The following is a 23,347-nucleotide window of genomic DNA, read 5'->3' as shown; positions in this document are numbered from 1 at the left end:
TAACTTCACTACAGTACATTTACATTTATACATTGCAGTGGTGGAAAGTACTCAAGTACAGTAGCCTACTTAAGTACAGTTTTGAAGAATTTGTAGTTCAAATTGTCTATTATTTCTACTCCACTACATCAATTTGATATGGTCTGGCAATCTAAAAAGGGGCTTTGTTGAACTTTGATAACCCATTGTTGTGCATCAAGTCTGACAGTCTCCTCTGTGATCACACTGCCACACTGTGTCAGAAACTCTCATCCAATTTATACCTCAATAAATGCTGCTAGTACACTTTAGAAGAAGACAAAGGTAATTCAAAAGACAAAAGTGAAATTTGCACATTTTGCACATTTTTATTTTACTGATCAAAAACACCACAGACATCGAGTGCTGTGTCCCCAGATTCCATGTGGGCCAGATGATAGCTAGGTCTGACGCAAGACACAAGATTCTTTAGAGTATAGCCCACTGAATGGCTCCAGGGCTCGCTCTCTCTCTCTCTCTCTCTCTCTCTCTCTCTCTCTCTCTCTCTCTCTCTCTCTCTCTCTCTCAGTATGCAGGTCTCTCCAGACCAAAATGAAGCTAAATAAAAGCTATGACAGAGCATCCCCTATCTCTTCTCAGTCGTGTGTGTGTGTGTGTGTGTGTGTGTGTGTGTGTGTGTGTGTGTGTGTGTGTGTGTGTGTGTGTGTGTGTGTGTGTGTGTGTGTGTGTGTGTGTGTGTGTGTGTGTGTGAGTGTGTGTGTGTGTGTGTGTGTGTGTGTGTGTGAGAGAGAGAGAGAGAGAGAGAGAGAGAGAGAGAGTGAGAGTGAGAGAGAGACAGAGAGAAAGAGAGACAGAGAGAGAGAGAGGTTGCCCTGTACTCAATGCTGTTGGCTTTTATTCTGTGCCGTTAACCAGTGTTGTTCATCTTGTTGACACACACCACATAAATGCTTCAAACAGCAGAACTGCTGAACAAACTTGAGCAGCTCATGCCAAGCAGCTATTCTATATTGTGTATTAACTGAAAAAGTTGAATTAAATTGAATTATAAGTATAAGTAAGTACACAGGATACATGTTCTTCTTCTGTATTCCCAGAATGGTAACATGAGCGAGTGAGTGTCCTTGAGTGTGTCCTGGTGCACCGTGAATCCACCGTGTACCCAGTCTGAATGGCAATCTTTTGCATTTTGATATTAATTTCCTCTCGGCTGTTGGGGTAATGCTATATCCACACACACACACACACACACACACACACACACACACACACACACACACACACACACACACACACACACACACACACACACACACACACACACACACACACACACACACACACACACACACACACACACACACACACACACACACACACACACACACACACACGTCTCTTTTATCTGCACATACTTAGACCCATTTCCTACCACACACCCCCCCCCCCCCCATCTTGTTCTATTTTTTCCTCCCCTTGCGCTCTTCTTCTTCTTCTTCTCTCTCTCTCTCTCTCTCTCTCTCTCTCTCTCTCTCGTTCTAAAGCTCTTCATCTCCTTTACTGCTCACATCTCTCCATCTCTTGCTCTCTTTTCATCCATCTTTCTTAAATTTATTTTGCAGCATTTGCAAAATGCTAAATCTGGGCCTTATCATAGTCATCCTCTACTCTCCCACTATTTCTCTCATCTGTCTTTCTTTCCCTGCGGACTCACTAACAGGCTGTCCTTTCCCACATTCCCTCGTGCCCTCTTGTTAAGGGTGTGTAGAGGTTGCGAGTGCAGAGCTGAGGAGAAGCTGTATTCATTAAAACAGGGAGGCAGTTCATCCATCATAACACCTGCAACAACACAATACTCCTGGTTGAGAGCTTCATATTCCAGTAAAGTGCTATCAATCCACCAGGTGCATGGGAAGTAACCTGATTTAACCACAAACATTCCGATTCTGGGGCAAACATTTGTACAAAATAATACCAGTAAACATAATAATAATAATAAAATAGCCGATCTATAAACTTACAACATGTTGTGAGCTTGTATGTAAATCATAAACTGGAGGAGATGGAGTTGGATGGAGGAGATGGTGGAGGGATAGAATAAACAGAGCGAACATAGGGCCCTGGTCAAGATGGAGGAGATGGTGGAGGGATAGAATAAACAGAGCGAACATAGGGCCCTGGTCAAGATGGAGGAGATGGTGGAGGGATAGAATAAACAGACCGAACATAGGGCCCTGGTCAAGATGGAGGAGATGGTGGAGGGATAGAATAAACAGAGCGAACATAGGGCCCTGGTCAAGATGGAGGAGATGGTGGAGGGATAGAATAAACAGAGCGAACATAGGGCCCTGGTCAAGATGGAGGAGATGGTGGAGGGATAGAACAAACAGAGCGAACATAGGGCCCTGGTCAAGATGGAGGAGATGGTGGAGGGATAGAATAAACAGAGCGAACATAGGGCCCTGGTCAAGATGGAGGAGATGGTGGAGGGATAGAACAAACAGACCGAACATAGGGCCCTGGTCAAGATGGAGGAGATGGTGGAGGGATAGAACAAACAGAGCGAACATAGGGCCCTGGTCAAGATGGAGGAGATGGTGGAGGGATAGAATAAACAGAACATAGGGCCCTGGTCAAGATGGAGGAGATGGTGGAGGGATAGAACAAACAGAGCGAACATAGGGCCCTGGTCAAGATGGAGGAGATGGTGGAGGGATAGAACAAACAGAGCGAACATAGGGCCCTGGTCAAGATGGAGGAGATGGTGGAGGGATAGAATAAACAGAGCGAACATAGGGCCCTGGTCAAGTAGTATGGGATGTAAATTAAACTATAGATAGTGAGGTTGTGTTTTCTTTATTTTTAAGGATCATTGATTTAATTTTAGACTTTAAACATGACAACAACTATAAACTGGCAAGTTTGCAATGGCTTTCTACCACTGTACAGATTCACAAAATTAAAACTATTTTCACTCTAACTTAACATTTACTAATAACGTCTGTGTCAAAAGTCATAGACAGCTGCAAGAGCCTTGATCCTCTCTCCCCTTCATCCATTATTTATGCAGATAGGACCTGTGGAATTATTCAGGAGTCTGCAGAAAGAACTCCATGTGTTAATTTAACTCTTTGAGTTCGCAAATGTACATTTGTGTGTGTGTGTGTGTGTGTGTGTGTGTGTGTGTGTGTGTGTGTGTGTGTGTGTGTGTGTGTGTGTGTGTGTGTGTGTGTGTGTGTGTGTGTGTGTGTGTTCTGACCGACTGTCGACACCAGCTCGGGATGCCTGGATCGTGGCCTCCTATCCAGCATCAGGGTCTGAGTGTCACGCCATGCAGTGTCCATGTAGGGCAGGCGATGCGTGCGATTCACCTATTAGCTATTCTTTGGGTTGGCTCCCTCAGTGTCAGTGGGCTTGGGAGTGAATTAAATCAAGCAAGAAAGCATTGAAAGAAAAAGCCAGAAACAAAGAGAAAGAGAGAGAGAGGTGCGTCTGTGCGTGCGTTTTGTGATGAGCAGCAGCAGCAGCTTTTGCTTCAGATCCGGAGAGATTACTTTAATCTCAATGATAGATGACCAGCTCTCCTCCTGGGACCCTGCTCAGGCCTGTCTAAAGAATACCTCATCAAATTGATTGTGCGTGCGTGTGTGTGTGTGTGTGTGTGTGTGTGTGTGTGTGTGTGTGTGTGTGTGTGTGTGTGTGTGTGTGTGTGTGTGTGTGTGTGTGTGTGTGTGTGTGTGTGTTCGCGTGTGTGTATCCATACAGTTTGTGTAGGTTTGAGAGAGGGAGATCGTTTTTTTGTGTGTGAAAAACTGCCTCCATCAATTTGTGCCAACGTAACCACAGCCTATCGTCACAGCTTCCTGTATGCCTGGCATCACATTGATGATATCATCTGGGTGAGTCAGTGCCCTAAAATGATACCCTTACAGGAAATTATAAATGGTGGCATCGCTTAAACACTGTCAGGAAATGTAGCGTGTTCGGGTCAACTTAATTATCAGATTTGTAGCCTTTATCTAACAGTTTACACTAAGGCATTCCTGTTTGAAGAAAGGTCCCAGGGGGCCAAATTGAAGGGGGATGGATGATGCAGTAGATTCAGAGATAATAAACCCGCTGTCCTCTCCTCTGTGAACTTCTGAAGATGCGTGTTTCCCTGGTTTTAACGTGGTCCTTCTACTGCTTTTTCTGGCCCCCAGCAGACCTTTCACCATCTAGAAGCTGGCCATATAGAGTATTCGTTGGGGTAGACGGTGGGCTGGCATGCGAATCACGTGCCTGACCCATCTCAGGTGTTTTTGACCAAGGAGTCGTGTGATGCATACATTTCAATAATATAGGCCAGTAAGGGCATCCTGTCATCCCAAGGCAAACCCAGGATCCAGGAGGCAGAGAATGTGGAAGGCTTCTAGAGTGTGTATGTGCCTCTGGTAGGGTGCCCGAGCCATAGAGCAGCGTGGAGAGGAAGACTACTAGTCTTATACACAGCTGCCTTATTGGTGGAGATGGTGAGGATCCTGTTCTAGAAAGCCCAGCCTGTCCAAGGCAGCAGAGGCCAGGCCAATGCGAGCCTGGACATCATCGTCGATGGTGCAGGATGGTGCAGTCGTGCAGAGCTACCAAGGTAGATGAAGTCAGGGACGGTGTCTAATGGATGCCCGTCAAGGGGGAAGGTAGGCGTGTTTGCCTGGGAGTAATAAATTCATGCATGCATGCGCGCGCACAAACACACACACACACGCGCGTGCACACACACACGATGCATACAAGGACACGAATAATATAGGCGCAGTAGGGTTACATTTACAAAGTCATGGCACGTGTTTTCATGGTACAATAGGCATGTCACTCAGTACAGTACTTAGCCTCGGAAACCGACCCAGTACTCTATCTGTGGGTATAAGTAGCAGCATCTCCGCCATATGTGGTGGCTGCCAAAGCAGAAACATTACAATACTTTTCCAGCCTTTTTGGGCATCCCAAGTTGTTGGAATCCTTTAACAGCCAGGCTGTGGCATATACCCTAGGCTGCCAAATATAAAAACAAATAGACTACACCTATAGCCCAGCTCTGAGACGGTATGTAGAAGTGGTTGGTATTTAATAACCTTGGTCATAAAGGCTTCCTCTAGGCTGCGGTCAAAGGTGCAGGCCATCTCCAATACCGACACTTCCCTGGACTCTTCATCAACCACAACATCTGGTGTTTAGCTGTCAAAGATGTCTGGGTTATCACAGAGTTGAAACATGGATGGAATGACACGCGCACAGCACACACACCTGGACGAGGGGCAGAGTATGAACAGATTAAGATAAAGTTACCATACCTCTTTGCTCTTGTCCACTATGCTATTCGGACCCTTGGCCTCAGTAGCTAGCAAAGGGAAAGACACACACACACACACACAGACATACACTCATTGGTTGGTGTGTGTGTGTGTGTGTGTGTGTGTGTGTGTGTGTGTGTGTGCGTGCATCAGATCTTCGCACACAATTGAATTGCATATTTCCTTCTCACATGTAAAAATGGACGTCACATGAGCACATACACACACACACACACACACACACACACACACACACACACACACACACACACACCTTGTGAACCAAAAGTAAATATTTGATGTAAAATATTTTGGTGCCATTTCTTGCATGCAGGCCATGGGAGAAGAACACCAACTGGAGTCAAATAAAATGGCAAGAGAAAGTGAGTCGAAGAAACAAAGCTACAGTATAATATAGCACCTGACAAAGCTCATGGTGAAATGCAACATGCCAATCAGTTAATGCAGTAATGGAATGTCCATTACCAGAGAGAGAAAGAGAAAGAGAGAGAGAGACAGAGACAGAGACACAGACAGAGAGAGAGGCAAAGTCTACCAAATCTCTATGATAAAGAGTATTTGAGCAGACCCAAAACAAATTCCAAACTTCAGGAACGTGTGGCAAGTTCAATCTTCTGCAAAATAAACAAAAGAGCAGGCTGTTGGAAAGCTCAGTGGAAGAGTACAGTCAGTGGACAGAATGACTGTACCACCACTGTGACTCAGTCTCTACATTGGAACCAACACCATTACTTTTACAAAATAGGATGTTTCACTAAGATATTTTTAGCATTTTGCATTGCCCGAAACACTACACAATCTGTCCAATTCTGATGCAAATACTTCTCATTTTGAGTGTCAACTGTCAAGGTTAACGCCTGTGGTTTCCGAGGCTACCAACTGACTGACGTGTCTTTTGATGCAGGGTTATCATTATGATTAGGTCATTGTACATGTGTGTTATGATTTCAAATGCTTTGGCTTTTGGGGGGATTGTAACTTTCCTAATTAGCTCATCGACAAGCTCACAATGTGCATGATGCATGTGTTTTAGTGAGTGAGCCACAGCGTTTCTTTCAACCTTCTTTCACTTCCTCTAAATTGTCAATCACAGTGGAGTAAACCTAAGGGGACCTTTACTTTCCTGATTGTTTAAAGCCTCTGGCACACACATACATTGACCAGCAGTAAACCATGCCCACCTGGCACTTCAGTAGAATGAAAAGAAACTGAACTATTACTTGGGAATACCATTTGGCACAGGTCTGGTCTCATCTGGAGCACCTTCTAATCTGGAGCACTACAGTATTTCCAAAAAAGGGTAGAAACAGAAAGAGAAATTGAGGGATAGGAACAATATGATCCCTACCAGGAGAAAGCTCTCCTTAAAGCACTTAACGTGAATATGATAGTTTGATATCTTGCACGTGAACTCAATTTATCTAGCTTGTAAAAGTCATAATGACGCATTGATTGGTATCTCGTATGCCAGGGTTTTATAATCCTACTACTCTATATAAACCAGACCTGCACTCAGACAGAATCTCTGTTTGCGGTGCAGTGTGAACACCTCCACAGCCATCTCCTCCTCCCCTGCACAGTCAAATGAAAATGAAGATAAAGTGAGTACTGATCATGACATCAAATGTCATTATCTTTAGCCTCATAGCATAATTGCCCAAGTCATATTTTTAAGGTTTTAAGGAATAAGAAGAATCAGTATCTATTCATACTCCAGTTTTAGGTGATAAGGTGACCACAGAAAACTACATCATGACGTCACGCTGCAGTGATAAGACTCACCGCTCACCAAAACACATCTCTCTGTTTTTACTAACCGGAAGTCATCTCGGTCAGTAGGAATTGACTTTCAAAAACACATTTTCTGACACGATCATGATTGCTCATGATTGTGCCCCTCAAATTTTGCCTAACTCACGTTTATCTGTCTTTATATCTGCCTAACATTACTCTCCTAACACTGCTGATCCATCCTGCCTTAATGCCAATGTTCTCAGCCTATCAGAATGCTTGTTACATTAAAAATAGTATCTGCCTAATGGTGCGTTCACACGGTCAGACGCAAAGATACAGTCTACCATTAATTATCAATGGAAGCCAGCGACATGACGATGCAAAGACAAAAATGATGTACGTACCGGTATGTAGCTGCTCCACACTTGCGTCTTTGCATCTGCCCATGTGAACGCATTAGTCAAAAAGTTTAATTAAAATGACTTAAGCAGATAGTGATTTTGGAATGTAACAATAAGCATTCGGATGGAGGACATATAGGCAATAAGGCACAATGAATCGGCAGTGTTAGGAGAGTAGAGTCAGGCAGACATGTCAATTTGTCCAAAAAAAACGACTTGCTATGAGGCTAACTTTATGAGCTCACATGCCATTCAGACATAATGTACATAGAGTAATGTAAAGTGCACATGTATGGACAACACACAACACACACACACACACACACACACACACACACACACACACACACTGGGTTTAAACCACAGATGCCCGTTAGTGCCCCGGGAACTACTAGGTTGTCATGGCAACCAGATCCCACCATCCCTGTGGTTCTGTGATGACTCTGGTGAGAGAGGGTCAAACCTCAGGAGGTAGCCTGAAAGAGGTTGCCTGTTGATTGCCAACATCCTGGCTAGACGTGTGTGTGTGTGTGTGTGTGTGTGTGTGTGTGAGTGTGTGTACACACACACACACACATGAGTGTAAGGTGCTGATTATTATCTATTCCGTATTTGCCATCAAGTACAGTTCTTTACTTTCCCTAAGTGATTGTCAGTGTCAAGCGCTTCGAATGGTTGATTTTCACTTGAATCCCCTGTGCAAGCTGTGACAGTGTGAGGATCCTGTCTGCAGTCTGTACACTGCTGCCCTCTTCTGGTGCAACAACAACACTGAACAAAACCCAGGTGGTTCAACCATGATGCAGTGGTTCCCAAACATAAACCCACAAATGGGTCCCGACCCACTATTTGGGAAACTGTCCACTGCACTGACCACTGCATAGCAATGCAGTTATTGCAGTATGTTTGTATGCAACAATTAAGGCCAGTCTTTTCTGTCTCAACTATTGTCCCAATAATCCAGTATACAGCTGGTTGTCATTAAAGTAGTCCAACCGGTGGTTTGCAAGACTGCAAACCACTTAAAGCAATTAGAAAACTAACAGTATACTCTGGGTCTGGGACCTAAAGATCAGAGCTGAAAACCATTAGTTCAAGGCCATGTGATGTGATTAATGGGGAGCAGTGGGGAGCAGCAAGGGGGTTCCAAGTCGTTTCAAAATGTCACACCACCATGAAGCATGAAAAACAATTAAACATAACTTACAAAAACAGCAAAATATACTTTATTGAAATAATCAAAGACACTCAAAGTTATAGAAAAGGAATCACACGTGACAAGGTTTGAGAATATCTTAAACACATACACATTTTTGGTATACACACTACCATTTCATTAGTGCAGAGAATGTCCAAAATCTTACAACAGAAATTACAACAGGCATCTGAAATACCCAGGTATGATATGAAGGTGAATGACATGACTATAAATATATAGTTCTAAATATGGGATCATGGTTTGTGGATCAAACAGCTAGTTTAAAGCCCAAACCACACCAATTATTCAGCATGCAACTCCTTGCAACCATTATTCCCCAATGGCAGGTGCAAGGAGTTTTTGGCCTTAGAACCGTTTTGTTACAAGGAGTTGCAACTCCTTGCAACTGGTATGGTTTGGACTTTAAGTTAAACATTCTCTGAGTCAGCAATTAAGGACCTTATATGTCTCTGTGTTGCAAAGGAATGATATTCATCTGGCTATTTTTATGCGAAACAAAAAGCTTTAACATTCTAGGATTGCATCGCAATATTATTCACCTACTAAATGACATGGTCAACGTACTGCTGTCTAGTCTCAATTGAAGTTTTAGTGTGCTGACATACAATTTTCAAAGTCTTATACCCTTTGGACAGAATTGACTCTTGACTGAGTAAATTATTTTTCTTGTCAAGTCAATAGGAGAAAGCCCTGGAAGTACTGTGCCATTGTGTTGCTCGGTCTCAAATGAGTATGCACAGTAAAAGCCTCAATAGTGTTAATTTGTAAATGACATTCTACTGTGTAGAAGTTGAAAAGTTGAATATGACAGTATCTGTATCACTTTAACATCACTGATAAATGTTCGAAAATAGTACATTCCTTGTCAAAACAGTGAAGTGAAATCATAATTTTACAAAAAGGGAAAGAGAAGGCTGTAATCCCAGGCTATCAGGCATAACAATGAAAATGTCATGTAATGTCTGGACAATGGTTGCCATTGGTTACAACTTGGGGTATGCCACCATGTTGGAGAATTGCCAGCAAAAGGAATAATATTTCAATGCCATCACATTTCCTCCCCGATTAAATAATGAAAACCACTCATTTATGCACAGCAAAAGGGCTTTCAAAATCACACAATGAAAAGGGAGTGGAATACATCAGAGTGAAAGATGTGAGCACCTTCAAATCATCCCATTTGTTGTCACTCCCGTGAAATACCAAAGTGTCCCTTGTAATCATTGTCCAAAGATTCAGTGCAAGGGCACTATTGCCCTCCACTTGACTGTTTCCAGCTGAAATGTCTGGATAAACATGCTGGGGATTAGAGGTTGGATTTCAAGTGAAGTGGAGGTTGAAGTAATGATAATATGCAGTGAACTAAATAAGTACTTTAAATTACCATTTCAACTTGTAAACATTTTAGCTCGTCGCCTACCATACAGCATGTTGTAAGGAGGCTAGAATTTATAATGGCGTTTTTGGTTGACCTACAGACAAACAGAACAGTGGAAGCTGACAGAACCTGCAGCACAACAGTAGTGCTTCACAACGGTTTTGCTTGTCGAAAATAGCAGATCTACAAACACACAACACGTTGTGAACGGCAAAGTATAAATCAGGCTTAATAGACAGCTCAAGTTAAATATTTAAAAGGTAGTGCAAGTGATATGTCATAGAATAAGTGTTAAATAGCTCTATATTCTGATAGTACTCATTGCTATAGAATAGACCAGGGGTTTTCAGCTGATTGTGAACCAGGGACCACCACCTTGACTAAGGATCAACCTGGGAACCACTGTTGTGTTGTAATGGGATATGGGCTAAGATGAGTGCTTTCGTAACACTTGTTATGGAATGCATCCCATGTCTTATACTGTTTCTCAAACGATGGTCCACAGACTTAACCGATATACAGTACTGACACATGTGGCCCTATATCTTGGGCGTGCCTTAACCTTTATCCCTAAACTTTTTTTTCCCATATTTTACTATCTTGAAAAATATTTTAAAATAGTTCAACTAGCAAATCTAAATCCATACATTATGGCTATTTGAACTATTTTAATAATAGTAATATAGTAAAAAATGGCAAATACATGCAAGATATAGCACATGACATGATTATATGGGCACATTTCCTAATAAAGATGACTCAATCAGGCAAGCTGGTACACTTGAGATTCTAACTGACTTTTCTGTGGAATTTCTTAACCTCAGACTTCCCAGTAATTCTGATAACATTGACGCACTTGAACAGTGCACTAAACGTCTGTGCACTGTTCCGTTTGAAGAAAATACAAATTCACTTTGCTACATTACTAACTGCATGGTCAGGGACCACATGCAATACCTCCACGGACCACCAGTGGTCCACGGACCACCTGTTGAAAACCCCTGGAATAGGACAATTCAGTAACAGGAGTTTCCTTGTCTCGCAACTCTTTGGTAAACAGAAAACACATTTTCAGGTCGGGATCCAATTGTATTCAATCAGGAGAGAGAACTCACACAGGCTACAGGATAAACAAGTGAATTTGGAACTGCTGAGACAAATAAATGACCAAACAATTTTTTAATTGGAACACTATAGAATTTAAGATGATAAATTGGTAATCTCTCCCGATTGGCTGAAAATTTGCAACCCACATGAAAATGTATATTCAATTAAAGAGCTGGAGTGATAGGGAGACACCTGTTACTGAACAAACACTCTATAGCGATTACTATCAGACAGTGTTGGGGAAGTTACTTTGAAAGCGTAGCTTGTAAAGCTACAAGTAGCTCACCATGGCAGTAGCTTGATCAAGCTACATAGCTACCCCTGGATAAATGTAGCTTGTAAAGCTACAGCTACATAGGAAAAGTAGCTCAGCTACTTTTTATTTTTCAGCGTTAAATTGAGAATGTAAATGCGGGAGACCCCTCCTCCCCTCTGGGAGACCCCTGCTCCCCTCTGGGAGACCCCTGCTCCCCTCTGGGAGACCCCTCCCACCCTGCTCCCCTCTGGGAGACCCCTCCTCCCCCTGCTCCCCTCTGGGAGACCCCTCCTCCCACCCTGCTCCCATCTGGGAGACCCCTCCTCCCCCTGCTCCCCTCTCGGAGACCCCTCCCACCCTGCTCCCCTCTGGGAGACCCCTCCTCCCACCCTGCTCCCCTCTGGGAAACCCCTCCTCACCCTGCTCCCCTCTGGGAGACCCCTCCCACCCTGCTCCCCTCTGGGAGACCCCTCCTCCCACCCTGCTCCCCTCTGGGAGACCCCTCCTCACCCTGCTCCCCTCTGGGAGACCCCTCCCACCCTGCTCCCCTCTGGGAGACCCCTCCCACCCTGCTCCCCTCTGGGAGACCCCTGCTCCCCTCTGGGAGACCCCTCCTCACCTCTGGGAGACCCAAAATTGTAGCTTGTAACTTGAGTAGCTAAGCTACAAAAAATGACCCAAAAAGTAGCTGAGCTACTTGACGAGGTACACAAATATGAATGTAGCTAAAATACCACAAGCTACAGCAAAATGTAGCTAAGCTACGTAGCTCAGCTACATGTAGCTTAATACTCCCCAACACTGCTATCAGAATATAGAGCTAGCCTTTACACACACAAAAAAAGTTTTATCACTTACCCTACCATTAACAAGGATCCTCAATGTAATCTCCATTTCCCAAATGACCATTTCGTTAGCAGAATGGAGGAATGGGGTGTAGACTGTACTAGACTGTGGAGTTTACAAAAATAAGGATGCCATTTATTTAGCAAATAATAAACCCAGGCCTGTATCTTTTAAAACTTAGTACATTAATACATTATATTACAAAGAAACCAGCTGCCATATGGCATATGTAATTTATGAAGAAACCAGCTGTCAATCGACCATATCAGTAGATTGTATTTTTTTTTAAAGGAACAAAAATGAAGAGACACGGTTTAAAAAAAAGAAAAGTACTGGGAAGACGTACTGGCATTAAAACTGTTGGTTATTGGAGCTGTTCAAGAAATAACATGCATCAACTGTTACCATTTGTAGTTAGTTAACCAACCTGACCAGCAGGTGGCAGCCTAACAACAGTCCCTTGGCCACATATTACAGGGAAGTCCTTTTGTAGGCCAACCCTGAAATTAGCTCTGTAGATTTCCACTGAGTTTGGAATAAATTACAACAAACGAAACTTTCGGCATAAAAGGAAAACCCTGAATAAAAAGCATATGAAATCTGCCATGTGAACCCATTGCAAACGCACTTCCGGGTTTTAGGAGTATAAACTAACATTCTATGTCAAGGCCACCATTGGGGGTCATGGCAGGGATCAGCTTTACGTTCACCCAGTCAAAGCAAAACAGACTTAAAAACACTAGTAAATTTGAATGGAGAACAAGAACATAGGTCATGTCGTGTTTTAGTTAAAAGTGAATTATTGACAACCCTTAAAAAAGAAAAACACACCAGTGTATTCAAAAATGTTCTCAATGATATATATGACAATGCACTCAGTGTATCAGGGTGCAGTTCAAAAAGTGAAGTCAATTGTTGGATGTGAAGAAGTGAACAAATCATTCCATGTCGATACAGTGTATGTATGTATATATTATACACACACATATACATATACATATATATATATATATATACACACACACACACACACACACACACCCCCACACACACCACCATATATATTACAGTATTATATATATAACTTATATATGCAGCATCTTGTGACATATCACAAAAACTAAAACAAATGTGCGACAAAAGCCAAACAGCAAAGAGCTTAACCTGACAACACGATACCTCCACAATACTAGTTTTACAACCACATTGCCAGATCCCCAAAATGCAAAACAGTCAGGCAAAAAGCATCTTGGGCATTTTGGGAAGATTATGGAAGCGGGAGTTATAAGCTATGGATCTGAAGCTGTGTTCAATGATTCAAAACCCAAACCCTTCCCCCTCACTGATAAGGTAAGGAAGTAAGAGTGTAAAAAACAGATTCAAATGATTAAAAAAATCCACGGAATATGTAGACTATACCTAGGGTTTTTGTGTGGTAGGTTAAAATAAATCACTTTGTGGAAAATATGCATGCATGTATACTGGCATTTTGCATGTGGGGAAAATGGCTTTGACAAGATATTAAAGCAAATAGACAGCATATAGATTTCCGTACCAATCCCAAACCAAGCCCAGACCTGCTGGGTTTAGCTAGGCATGGCTCCTACTCTCCTTTTCCCTCCCTGAAGCAAATACTCCCTTCATCCACCACATGCTTGAAAAAAAAAATGTAATTAGTTTCATTTCCAAGAGGGACATCAATCATTTGAAAAAGAAAATGATGTACAGTTTCAATTATTGTAAAAATGTGAAGAGAAAAATGGTGGACAGTTTCAAATATTGTAAAAATGTGAAGAGAATCATCAATTTTGATGTGTAGGATTTGTATGGGAAAGATGTTATGCTACTTTTCTTTTAAACGTTAGCACATTAACTAAATTAACTTTGGTTCTTCTTGGTTGACCAAATGGTGATGCTTTATACACTGGAATTTCAATATCTAAGAGATTATCCTTTAAATGTTTGGAAAGAAACTCTTCACAAAATTTGAAACACACGGTCAATTTTTATTATTTTCATCCTTCTTTCTTAAGGGGTGGCGTGAGGGGCTAGGGCAGAGAGAAGAAAGACTAAATACTTAAGGGAGTGTGGATGGGAATAGGAGCACATGCGTAGCCACAAGCAACCATTAAGCCAGTGTCCACTGGGAACCCTCTTTTTCTCAGCATTCAGCGGAAGGCCTTTTGGTAAGAGCTGGCTCCTGCTGTCACCATGAGACTAATCGAAACAGGTTTGAAGCCCAATCGCCTTTTGTTAAAGCTCTGAAAAGGTTTTGACGACCAACAGCAGGAAGACAGAGTGCTACAATATGCTAATCCATTGAGACGACTAAATTGAGTGAAAGTTCTAAATGCATTTCAATGATGAGAAAAGGAAACCATCACTGTAAAAAAAGGTCTCCAATGGACACATAGCCCAATGGCCGATTTAGTTGCGCGCATGTGTCGGCAACAAAAATAGCCGATCCACAAGCTCACGATGCGTTGCAGTGCTATGCGTTGTGAGCTTGTTGATCGGCTATTTTCAGTATGAATCAAGCCTAAGTCGAAGTCTCATTGTAATACAGCATTGAGAGGCTCTACAGGGGAGCCAATACACAGTGTTAAAGCATCACAAAGGCCATATAAATAGATGTAATATAAATATGTGCACGCAAATGACAGACACGCTCACTTTGGATGAAGCTCGTTCAACATTAACAATAAAGGACAGCAGTTGGGTCTACCAAAGTCTGACATTATGTGAAAATACTATGATGGCCTCTTTTTGTGCAACAACAATGTGCAAGGCAATCCTTATTTTAAGGGGTGCAATGCATTAATTTGCCTGCACTCAGAAGACAGGTGACCCAAATCACCATAAAATATATCTTGAATGACATAAAGCTGCCAAATGTATCCACAAAATAAAATAATGGTGGCCATTCAGACATACATATCAACAATAGCTGATATAGGCCAGTACCACACAGATGCCAACAAGTCAGATGCCAAATGACTAGTGCAGGGCAAGCTAAACATTTGTTATCTTAGGTATATCCTTTCCATCAGACACAAAATGACTCCTACTGGGCAATACTGCCCATTTCGAACTAACAAAAAATGAATGCATATTGGCAATCTTCACCATTTTAGTTTGACAAAACAATGTCTGTGAACTGTTAATCCCAAATGGCCGGAAGTTGGAACCCCAAATGTAGCTGTGCAATCTCAGCCACTGGACACCAAAACGAATACCACTGGACAATGTACCCAGTTAGTCATATCCAAAATGGCTACCGTTGGACTTTTACTGGCAGTTTAAGTCAGGGTCACTGAGCCACGACCAGATCTGTATCATCTCCTGTGGCGTCCTGGGGTGCACAAGCATCAGACTCTTATAGGCACAGGGGTTTGACCTGTACTTCTCCTCTATGTCAAAGGTCCTGAAGCCCTTGTGCTTTTCTGGCGCCAGACCTAGTTTCCTGAGGCACATGCCCGTGTAGACATCATCTATGGGGTAGAGCGCCACATGCTCTGATACATTGTACAGACGCGCGGCCAGATCACCAGAGTACAGGTACCCTCCTCCCCCGGCGTACGGAGGATACGTGCCAACGTACATGGTGTCTGGGATGAAGTACTTGACCTTCTTGTCACGGTGAGGCCCCGCGTTAGTAATCACATCACCCACAAACAGGTCCCTGGCCTTAGGTCCCGAGAGACCCGCGAGGAAATCCAGGATGCGGTGGGTATTGACGAAGACGTCGTCGTCCCCTTTGAAGATGTAGCGTGCCCCCGGGCAGCGAGTCTGCACCCACTCCTGGAACAGCACCTCTTTGACGGTCAGGTTAAAGAACGAGTCCCTGTAGTCCCACTGGATGATGTCCCGGTGTCGCTTGCTCTCGTAGCGTAGCATCTCCGATAGGTCCGGGTGGTGGTCGAATGGGGTGGCGTTGCCGAGGAGGAAAACCGTAGCCACCGTCCGATTGGCCAGCGTGCCCGCCCGTCCCCACGACTGACGAATGGCCTGACGGCGGTCAAAGTGCGAGGCCAGGGATTTGACGGCCAGCAGCAGAAAAGGCGGGTCCTCCTGGCAGACATGAGGCTGGTCCACCAATAGTGGATACGAACGGCAGCGCATGTAAAGCAGGAAGTCCTTGAAGCGGCCAGGTAGGGAGTTGTAGTCCTTCACCTGGGTGGAGACCCTGAGGTCAGGCTGGCAGGGGTCAGAGTTAAACACTGTGTCGTTAAGCCAGTCTGGCCTTTCGGCGGTGCTGTCGTTGAAGATGAGGATGGGGTTTTGTTGGAGGTCTAGAACCTGCTGCCTGCGATTCCAGAAAGCATTGTTTGGCTTCATTTTGGCCCAGAAGCGCTTGGTGGGCACGCGCACCTTGTTGCGTCCACTCTTGTCTTGGCTGCTGTTGCGCGAGATCAGGATGAAGATGAACAGGTTGAACATCATCACCATCACCACCACCTTTAACCGTCGCCGCAGCAATGCCATGGCAGCGATGAAGGCCCACCTCCGCCGCTCACCACCTGGATCACACACACACACACACACACACACACACACACACACACACACATAAAATGCTCTGTTATGTTATAGAAAACTGCAGATCTGCTATAACACTCAGTTATTTTATGTCAAAGCTGAAGCTCAAGTAAATGTATTTTTATAATGTGTTTATTTTGTGTCTTAATGCTCGGTTTTAATCTCTTAATCTTTATGTTTTGTGTAAAGCACTTGACTTGCATGTCGTTGAAATGTGTTATACAAATAAACCTGCCTTGCCTTATGTCTACACAATTATCATTCTAACTAGACTGGTTGTTCATTCTAACTCTAGGGTCACAGGAGTATTTGATATGTCTATTATCTTTCACAGCGGAAAGATAGGGTACATAGAGGAGAAAAGTATACATTTAGCATGTATATCAAATTAATTTAGAATATGTGGGTCAGTCGTGCCTGAAAAATATATTTTTCAGGCACGACTGACAGGGAATTAAACTTTCCAGTGTCCAGAATTCCTCATGAGTCCTAAAATAAAAATTATACAAATTAACATTTTTGGGGGGCAAGCTCAGAACTGTTCCCAAAGAAACGGAGATTATTACTGTCATACAACACCATGACGATAATATTTATTTTGGAAAAGGAAAAGCATCAGGCAGCATCAAAGCTCCATAACATAATCTAAATGAAAAAAGTAATAACAACAACACGTATTAGGAGGGCAGTATCAGTCACCAGAAAAAAGGATATGGTTTTGATGAATCTAACATGGTTAAAATGTTGGTTGATGTTATAATGGGTTTGTATAGGAAGGGGGCGGGGCAGCCTAATTAATATCAAATATCTAAATACTGAATCGAGCAATTAAAAAACTGTCTTGGGTGTTCACATAAGCCCGAGTAAATGATAAAATAATGGTCAACAGCTTTTTTTTAAGTGAAATATCCCTTTAAGAACAGTGGTAAGGAAGACAGTTCCTTCGACGGCATTCCAATGGAAATGTGATCTAAAGGCAAACTTGACAAGCGACATACCACTCCCTTATGAACATGATCATCACAACAATGACATACTCATCTGTCATGACACTTTACTACCTTGCCTTTCGCACTTCCACCAAGCATAGTTAGCATGGTTACTTCAATTTTGTGGTTGAAAAAGTATTAATTCATTGCCTGAGTCCTGTGTTGAGTTACTGGTAAGGTTTTGGTGAATATGAAGTAGTTCTGGTCATTTGGTGGGGATCTGGGGGCCACGCATAAAAACATGAATGAATCCACAAAACTAGCATAATGACGTGAACCTTCTCCTCCTCCTCAAACAACTCGATAACGTTCTCATGTTAGTTTGTTACTTATTTTCTGAGCCATGCAAATAACAACCCGCACTGACGGGAGACGGGGAGATTCATGCGTCCCGCCCGTAAAGCTAAACCAGAAACAGGACACTGAGGACAGTCATTGCATCAGCACGGATGTAGCCTCGGAAACCCAGACGGGGGGGGGGGGGGGGGGGTGGGATAAAGTTTGCGCGCTTCTATCTGTTACTTCTTTGACACAGCGCAGTTCAACAGCCACACACAGCTGCAGTTAGGTTCTTAATTAAGGGCGCGTTCTGAATGCAATGCAAAGTAATAGGTGAGTGCGCTCTGGTGCGGTATGCAAAGGGAAGAATGACTAAAGTTTGCGCGCTTCTATCTGTTACTTCTTTGACACAGCGCAGTTCAACAGCCACACACAGCTGCAGTTAGGTTCTTAATTAAGGGCGCGTTCTGAATGCAATGCAAAGTAATAGGTGAGTGCGCTCTGGTGCGGTATGCAAAGGGAAGAATGACTTATTTCCGTGACAGTTTGAATTCTGTACACACGCACACAGAGCAAAAAATATGATATGGGGAAAACGATTGCATTTGTTTTTCATTTTTTAATCGACTTGTGTTAATGAAATCGATGAATTGATGTTTTAATGGATGCCCCCCCATATATATATATATATATATACATATAAAAAGTGACTGAGATGCACTTTGACATACACTGATACTACACCTTCACAAGAACAGTCTCCCAAATGGCGCAATAGCGAAAGCCAGCCACACCCAAAAGAGTTTAATCCAGATCAGTTTTAATCGGATCTCGATCAAACTCGACAGATATGTACCTAAGGTTAAAACCAGCGCTACTGTTTTTTTCTCTCCTAGTTGGTCAAAGTTAAGGTCACAGCGCAAGATCAAAGTTCAACTCTATGCTTATATCCATTACGTACATACATGTCATATTTATAATGACCCTAATGAAGCATGTGGTGTTGGTGTAGCAACTCTCAGAGTGCTTTTGTGAGATTATCATCCTCCAGAACCACATGCATGCCTTTTGGTCTAGGAGAAAAATTTAATTCTCCCCCTTAACCCTTTTCTACCTGAAAAAGTAAACAAATCAGAGGTGAAGTGGACTGCTGACTCCTGAAAACCGGACTCCTATGCATCTTTGTTTATGTTGTAAATAATGTTGGTGATATACCCGACCCGTGGAATGAAGCTCATGCTGTGTGCTGTAGGTTGCACAGCAGCTAAATGCACTCATCAGGCACATTCCTTTATGCTTAGCATTATCTCACTGTTCAAGAGATTTCATGTTAACAATTAGCCAATCAAAACCATTAAGACGAACATAAACTAGAGTACTAGACGATATGACTTTTCCCAAAAGGAAATGCCACAAAACCATTTAGATAAGATAAGGGTGTCAACTTGGTTCATTACATTTCCCAACAAAGCTTATAAAATTTAATTCACTGGCAGGATTAGCCTAGATAAACATAAGAGGAAGGGAGAATTAGATAAACCGCCTCCTATTAAATGTGCCTAGTAGTGAGGTTCAGACAGAGCCACACAATAAGTTGCCACAAGGTGTGGCATTTCCTATTATCAAGCTGGTGTCGAAGGCATTGGTAAATATTTCTCTATGCCAAAAAGGGTCTGGTCAACTGAGTTGGCCGACTTGTGGGTAGGTCTACCTTGATGATGAGAGCCAGCCCAGTAAAAGAAAAACAGCCCACAAACAGACCTCCATTTACTGATTGATTTTCACAATCCAATTGCATTGTGGCTCATGCCAAGGACAATGCTAGGTCTACTAGGTCTATTCCACTTAGACTACCACCCCTTATTACGGACACTGTAATAAACATTTAGAATGATCTGTCCTAGATACTAGAGTTAAGTGGTATAGGTGTTGAGGTTAAGGTGTAGGATATTTATTGCTGAAAAATAAATACCGGTAAGCTCAGTGACAAACTAGAAAAAGTTCCCCATGGCTAACGCACCCCTCATGTCTAACCAATGCTATGTCTAACCAAAGGATGCCTCATTGCCTCCCGGTCTCCACCAGGATATTACAAAAACAGATCTGTGTTGAACACATGACTATAGAGGTAGTGTATATTGATTTTTGTGATGTACGGATCAAATCTGTACGAGTAATATAAAGAAATGCGTTTAGCAAGAATTGGCCTCATGATGGCTCTATGACAGGCAGAAAATACAGGGCAAAGGTTATTCCTTGGCCTCTAGGAGTGCGCATACAAAGATGTACACAGATCGGTGCAGTTATACTGTAGGTGAAAACATGAATTGGCCTGTGGCCTGTTATAGCGCCACCATGAGGATGATTTGGGTTGGCTCTGGCTCTGGACGCAGAGACAACCGTAGACCGAGGTTATTTCAATGCAGCACACAGTGCACTGACATCCTGTTTTGGGCGTCCATGTTTAATGCTACATAAATAGCGTCAATGCTAGCGAGCTAAAATGAAGCCATCCTTGCTCTAGAAAGCGCCAATGTTTCCATCTAAACCACCGGATAATCAGCAAAGACCTCTGAACATCGCATATTTTATCCAAACAATGGAGAGCTCCGTAGATTAGGAGTTATTCAGCTTTTTAGTCAGCCTGTATAATGGGAGGTGGAGGGCAGCGTGGTTGCAGATCGCTAAAGAAGTAAATGCCAAGCCAAAAAAATAATAAAAAAAATAGAATATTAAATAAAGCTCATCAGACGGAACATTACGCCAGAAGCAGTTGCCGGTTGGATATCTTCTGGTGGAACGTTCCTTCACAAGCAGTTAAACCGCTAAGTCGCATTTCTTCCTCTGCCTAGTGAGAATGTGTTCAAGATGTGAGGCATTTTGTTAAAAATGGACCAATCCTGCAAACTTTGGAACTTGGAAGGAAATCTTAGTCAATTGGGATGGATTATGGGAAAGCAGACAGATCCGTGTTGATCAGATGACTATACCGATTTGTACATACTCTCCCCATGCCTTCGGCCTGGTGAAGACAATAAATGATAAATGATATTTACTTTGTTTTATAATGCAAGATAAATTAGATAATCTACCAACCGGGATGTTTGTGTGTTTGGCATTATGACTTGTCCCCAAAACAGTGCCGACATGCATCATAGACTAGCCTCAAAGTACCCTGGTGGGACCTGGTGGGTACTACACTGGGTACTCTGACAACAAGTACTATGGTGGGTACTACACTGGGTACTCTGACAACAACAAGTACTATGGTGGGTACTACACTGGGTACTCTGACAACAACAAGTACTATGGTGGGTACTGCACTGGGTACTCTGACATGGTGGTGCCCTTGTGCAGGTACTGCATTGGGTGCTCTGACAAAAAGTACACTGGGTTCCCAATTGGCATAATTCCCGAATAGACTTAGCCTAATAATGTATTTTCCGTTTACAAAAGAGGTGGAGCGATGGGGACACCCCTGTTACTGAACAAACGCTCTATATAGTATACCAATTATGTACATATTTAAAACTAAAACATATATGCTGTACTGGATAAAATTTCTCCATATTATTCTAATTAATGTCGTAAAGTAAGAGAGTTATTCCTTGCTACTACAAATATTACTGATTATATAACATTTCATTCGTCTATGTAGGTTGTCCTTGGACAAGCCCTCCATCAGGGTTTTCAGTCAGCTTGATCCTCCATGCATCTGGCTAGCTCGCCAGCACTTTCTGCCCCTGCACCTTAGTACTTCCTCCACACATACGTTGGCTGACTTGGCTCCCAGTGCTCCCACAGCACCAGTTTTCTGGCTGGGAGCGCTGTAGTGCACTTTTAATTAAAGCCGTAAATCTGAAAGTGCTACAGAGACTAGGTGAAGGAAAAAACAACTATCTATATATCTCCACACACACACACACACACACACACACACACACACACACACACACACACACACACACACACACACACACACACACACACACACACACACACACACACACACACACACACACACACACACACACACACACACACACACACACACACACACACACACACACACACACACACACACACACACACACACACACACACACACACACACACACACACACACACACACACACACACACACACACACACACACACACACTTCAGCTGACCCTGGTCATTTAGCAATAAAAGGCTGCTCTATTCTGTTTGCTCTATGTACTCTGAGCAGCAGAGGTGTTCCATTTCACCATGCTATAGAGAGAGCAGTTTCCACTGCCCCTGGACGTGTGGTAATAAAGACTGAGCACTGTTCCATTAGGGCATTTAGCCGACACGTTCCATCCTGAGTTACTCACAATGAGTGAGCAGGTAAGAGAGTCAGTGTCTAGTTCAAGGACACGTAGACAAGACAAACTGGCTGTTGATGAACACTCACTGTCCTTTATGGGGACTGAACCGATACGTGTTAATTTCCCATACATTGTTTAGTATGACATGTTTAGAAAGCATGATGAAATCTGGCCTTGCCAACAACAATGAAGAGAATTTAAGGAAGCCAAATATTTGGGGGCTTTATCGTCACCTGACTGGTACCTGTTCCAGCCTGATGAATTTTAATAAAAAGAGAAAAATGTGACGGTGAATGAAGAATGAAGCAAACAGAGAACAATACGGCCTTTCACCACAGGTGGTTCTGACTCCGGTTTCTCCACTGGAACACTTGCACGTTCTGCCATGATAACATTGTCCTCTCATTACCTCTCCCTCTTTTAATATCCTCATTCCCGTCAGTTTCTGTATTACCGGTATATTCAATTCCTCGTTGAAACTTTTTGCTCAGGGAACCTCGACAGTGGCCTCATTTACACAGTACATGAGTGTCCTATAACTTTGACACGTAATGTAAAAATCTAGGACAAACAAATGGGGTCAAAAACGAATAGAAGTTACATTGATGGCATGACATTATATTTATTTTTACAAAATTGAAATGTCAGATATGATAATACTACACCGTTTTGAACTTTTGTCTGTGATTATAGTTATGCCTCCTATGAGCCTTTACTAAAGAGGACATCTGGTCACTAGGCAGGTCTAACCATGTTCTCACCTGTCAGCAGTCTGTCAGAGTAACTATTTGTAAATCTAGCATGGTCATGTAGAAAGACATGGCTCTGTCCACTAAACAAGAATCCATCTACAAGTGTATATAAAGGGAACACATGTCTGATATTGAGACATGTATTTGCATGTGGCAGTCTCAAAG

General features: G+C 42.8%; 1 protein-coding gene and 2 long non-coding RNA genes across 4 annotated transcripts in view; 1 reads left to right on the top strand and 2 right to left on the bottom strand.

Annotated features, from left to right (window-relative positions):
- Window positions 1-8,668: 8,668 nt before the first annotated feature.
- On the bottom strand, window positions 8,669-11,084 carry LOC308328579. Its single transcript, XR_013965310.1, has 2 exons — window positions 10,968-11,084; window positions 8,669-10,859 (listed from the first exon to the last, which is right to left on the bottom strand). It is a non-coding gene; the product is annotated as an uncharacterized lncRNA (long non-coding RNA).
- A 208-nt stretch (window positions 11,085-11,292) lies between these two features.
- Window positions 11,293-13,721, top strand: LOC308328580. The gene is made up of 2 exons (XR_013965311.1): window positions 11,293-11,413; window positions 12,250-13,721. It is a non-coding gene; the product is annotated as an uncharacterized lncRNA (long non-coding RNA).
- Window positions 13,038-23,347, bottom strand: part of b3gnt2b (UDP-GlcNAc:betaGal beta-1,3-N-acetylglucosaminyltransferase 2b) — a 33,533-nt gene continuing 23,223 nt past the window's right edge. For both annotated transcript variants that reach the window (XM_080782512.1, XM_080782513.1), the window contains one exon: window positions 13,038-16,791. In XM_080782512.1, coding sequence (XP_080638638.1) covers window positions 15,560-16,756 — 1,197 coding nt within the window. In that variant the 5' untranslated portion in view covers window positions 16,757-16,791 and the 3' untranslated portion in view covers window positions 13,038-15,559. The remainder of the gene's footprint in view (window positions 16,792-23,347) is intronic.

The sequence above is a fragment of the Protomyctophum bolini genome, assembly GCF_963924005.1.
Source record: "Protomyctophum bolini genome assembly, chromosome: 14".
NCBI lineage: Eukaryota > Metazoa > Chordata > Actinopteri > Myctophiformes > Myctophidae > Protomyctophum > Protomyctophum bolini.
This window is presented reverse-complemented; position numbering and strand designations above follow the sequence as displayed.